Raw genomic sequence first — 3,214 nt, 5'->3', positions numbered from 1 at the left:
GGAAGCATTTATTCCACTGAGCATCTCCTCGGCCCCTCAAATTATCTTATTGGGCTCTTTGTTTTTGAGTCTCAACATAAATCTGACTAACCCGCCCCCAACAATAGCCATGCCATTGTTTCAACATTTGACTGCCTTGAATTTTTTTTTTTTCATTTATTTATGTATTTGGTACAGGGTCTCACTACGTAGCTCAGATTCCTCCTATTTTCAGCCTCCTTAGCGCTGAGATTACAGGTGTGCCACCACACCCGAGTGCCACCACGCCTGGTCTCCGTAACCAGCATAGTATATGGTGCCAGAGTTCGAACCCCAGGCCCTGTGCTTGCCTAAGCAGGTGCTTAGTCTACTGAGCTATCTTGCCAGCCGTTAGTATTTTCTTTTTTCCACAAACTTCACAACCCTGATCTTTATAGGCAGGATTTTTATCAGCATTTTGGTCTTTTGAGGTCGAATACTACAAGCTATGTCTCAGAAAGACAAAAACATAAAAAATAAAAAAATAATTGGCTAAAAACTTTAAACAAACTTTAACATTTTTAAAGAAACTTAGGAATATTATAATACACTTCATCTAGAAAAGCAAATGCTTACAAGAAATAAATACATAAGAAAGCAAAGAAATAATGAGGAGAGACTTTCCTTTCTAGATATAAAAAATATCCTATAAAACCATGGTAATTAAAACAAATACTAGGGCTGGGCAAATGGTTCAGCGGATTAAAGTGCCTGCAAGCAGGCAGAGGGGCTGGGGTGGTGGCACACACCCATAATCTCAGTTCTTGGGCTACTCTAAGCAGGTGGATCACTAGAGTCTGAACTAGTAGTGAGACCCTGAACACCCTGTAGACCCTTCCGTAAAATTAAAAAAAAAAAAAAAAACCCAACTTATTTATTGTAGTACTAAAGATTGAGCCCAGGGCTTTTGAATTGAGCTACATTCTCAGCCCTTTTAAAAATTTTCTTAGGGCTAGGGAGAGGGCGATAGCTTGGCAATCTTGGTACCTGCCTGGCAAAAGCAAGGGGCCGAGTTCGATCCCAGCACTGCACGCTGTGCTGGCCAGGATCCTGGGCATGCAGTGCTGGCCCTGGAACCAGGTATGGTGGTGCACACCTATAATCCCAGTGCTGGGGAGGCTGAGACAGGAGGATCACTAAACTGTGGAAGTGCTTATTCCGCTGAGACCCTGGACCAAATAAATAGATTTTGTTTTTTGAAACTGGGAATTGAGGGCCGGGAGAGACGGCTCAGTAGAATAAGTGCTTCCCTGGCAAGCGCAAGGTCCTTAACGCTTCACACCCTCCTCAGAAAGTCCCCTGGGGCTGCCAGCTTTTCTCCCAGCCTAAATCCCATAAATCCCACCCCTTGAGGTACCCTTTCACTTCTTGGGAAATTCTTTGATCTTACTGTTTCTTTTGGATGCCCACTTTAATTCTTTGTTCTGTCCATCAAGAGTCTGAACAAAGGGGAGATGGCTCAGCGGAATAAGCACTTCTCTGGCAAGTGCAAGGGCCTGAGTTCAATCCCCGGTTCCGCCAAAAAAAAAAAAAAAAAGTCTGAACAAGGTCCAGGGATATAACTCAGGGGCATGAGCACCTGCCTGGCAAGCACAAGGTCTTGAGTTCAATCCCTTGAAAAAAAAAAAAAAAAAAAAGCCTGGGGGCCAGAGCCATCTGGGCACTGGCCTGAGGCTAGGCCTGCTCTGGAACTTGCCCGGCCAAGGTGCGGGTGCCGCATATGTGCTGATATGGGAAATCAGGATGGATATTATTTACTTATTATGTCTTAGGATTTGAAAACAGGACCTTGACACCGAGTTAGATTTCTAGCTTTTTTTTTTTTTTTTTTTTTTTTTTTTATCTTTTTTTGTGGTACCAGGGATTGAACTCAGGACCCTGTGCTTGCCAGGCAGGTGCTTCCTGAGCTGTATCCCCATCTTTTGGTACTGGGAATTGAACTCCTGACCTTGCACTTGCCAGGCGCGCACCTTGCAGCTGAGCTACATCCCAGACCCACAAGAACATTCCTCTGAGCTACATCAAGTACAGAACACGCTTGCACGCATGTTACGGTTTGCCAACGCCATTCTTTCTATTGGTGGTCTACAGCTGTAAATCCAGTTTCTACTTTGGAACACTGCTTGTATTCGTAAATATTCATTTCCCTTGTTCGAGAACGTTCTTTTCTGCACGGACGCCCACACAGACACGCCGCGCGCGGGGCCCCGCCCCCAAGTCCTGGAGCCCGCAGGCCCCGCCCAGTCCCCGGCGCCCCGCCCGAAGGCTCCGCCCCTCCGTGGAGTTTCCCAAAAGTCAGCGCGGCAGGCCGGAGTCCGCCAAGATGGCGACTCCCATGCATCGCCTTATAGCGCGGAGACGAGCGTAAGTGAGGGGCGCGTGCGGACCCCAGGCGGGCTAGGGGCGGGCAGACGCGCGTCAGCTGACGGGCGCCGAAGTGTGGGGCCGCCTCGGGTCTCCGGCAGGGACCAGCAGAGGGTGGCGTGTCTCCAGTGGGGTTCCTTGTCCCGGAAGGGCTCGGTTCCGAGGCTAAGTTCGGAGACTCGCGGCTAGTGATTTTGCAGACGCGGTTTGGTTTCCGCGAAGGGAGCGGGCAGGAGTCGGTCGCTCGGGGGTTTGTGTCTCGCGCGCGCCCCACGCGTGGCCAGTAAAAGGTTCGGTCCCTGGTCCAGCGTGTCCACTCGCGAGGACGTAGCTGGAGCCCGCCGCCAGCGCCAGCCCCGCTGGTGTCTTGCTTTGTTCCTGTGGCGTTCCCCAGAAGCCGCGGGCCACCTGCAAGGCCACTTCTTTCCCCTTCCCCCGCCGGCTTTTCGCTGTCTTACTCGTTCTGTCCTTAGTACCCACCACTGTGTGCTGGAGTTTGAGTATTAAGAAGCAGGCGTTCAGGACAAGATCTCTGCTTGCAGGAGCTGACACTGTAGGAACGGTAGTAAACCAGAAGTACTGCGCTACGGCTGGTGGTGGGAAGCTTTGCAGGAGGTAGAATTGACCGGAAAGGGGAAAGGCCGGCTGGAAGCTGGGCCTTCTGGAAGAGGTGGGATTTGGGGCGAGATTCCCAGGGTGACGGAGGTTACTTAAGGTTTTTGTTTTTGAAGCAGAGTCCTGCTAAAGCCCTGACTTTCCAAGGCTGGTCTCATGCTTGCCATCCTCCTGCCTCAGCCTTGCAGATGCTGGCACTACAGATGTGTGCTGTGAC

The 3,214-nt window shown here is 50.3% G+C and overlaps 1 protein-coding gene across 2 annotated transcripts in view; it reads left to right on the top strand.

Moving 5' to 3' along the window:
• The first annotated feature begins 2,307 nt into the window (after positions 1-2,307).
• Zcchc10 (zinc finger CCHC-type containing 10) overlaps positions 2,308-3,214 on the top strand; it is a 20,151-nt gene continuing 19,244 nt past the window's right edge. For both annotated transcript variants that reach the window (XM_023713215.1, XM_012514347.2), the window contains exon 1: positions 2,308-2,382. In XM_023713215.1, coding sequence (XP_023568983.1) covers positions 2,342-2,382 — 41 coding nt within the window. In that variant the 5' untranslated portion in view covers positions 2,308-2,341. The remainder of the gene's footprint in view (positions 2,383-3,214) is intronic.

Source organism: Octodon degus, unplaced genomic scaffold (assembly GCF_000260255.1).
Source record: "Octodon degus isolate 3935 unplaced genomic scaffold, OctDeg1.0 scaffold00029, whole genome shotgun sequence".
NCBI classification, from domain to species: domain Eukaryota; kingdom Metazoa; phylum Chordata; class Mammalia; order Rodentia; family Octodontidae; genus Octodon; species Octodon degus.
Note: the sequence above shows the minus strand (reverse complement) of the source record. Positions and strands in the feature narration are given on the sequence as shown.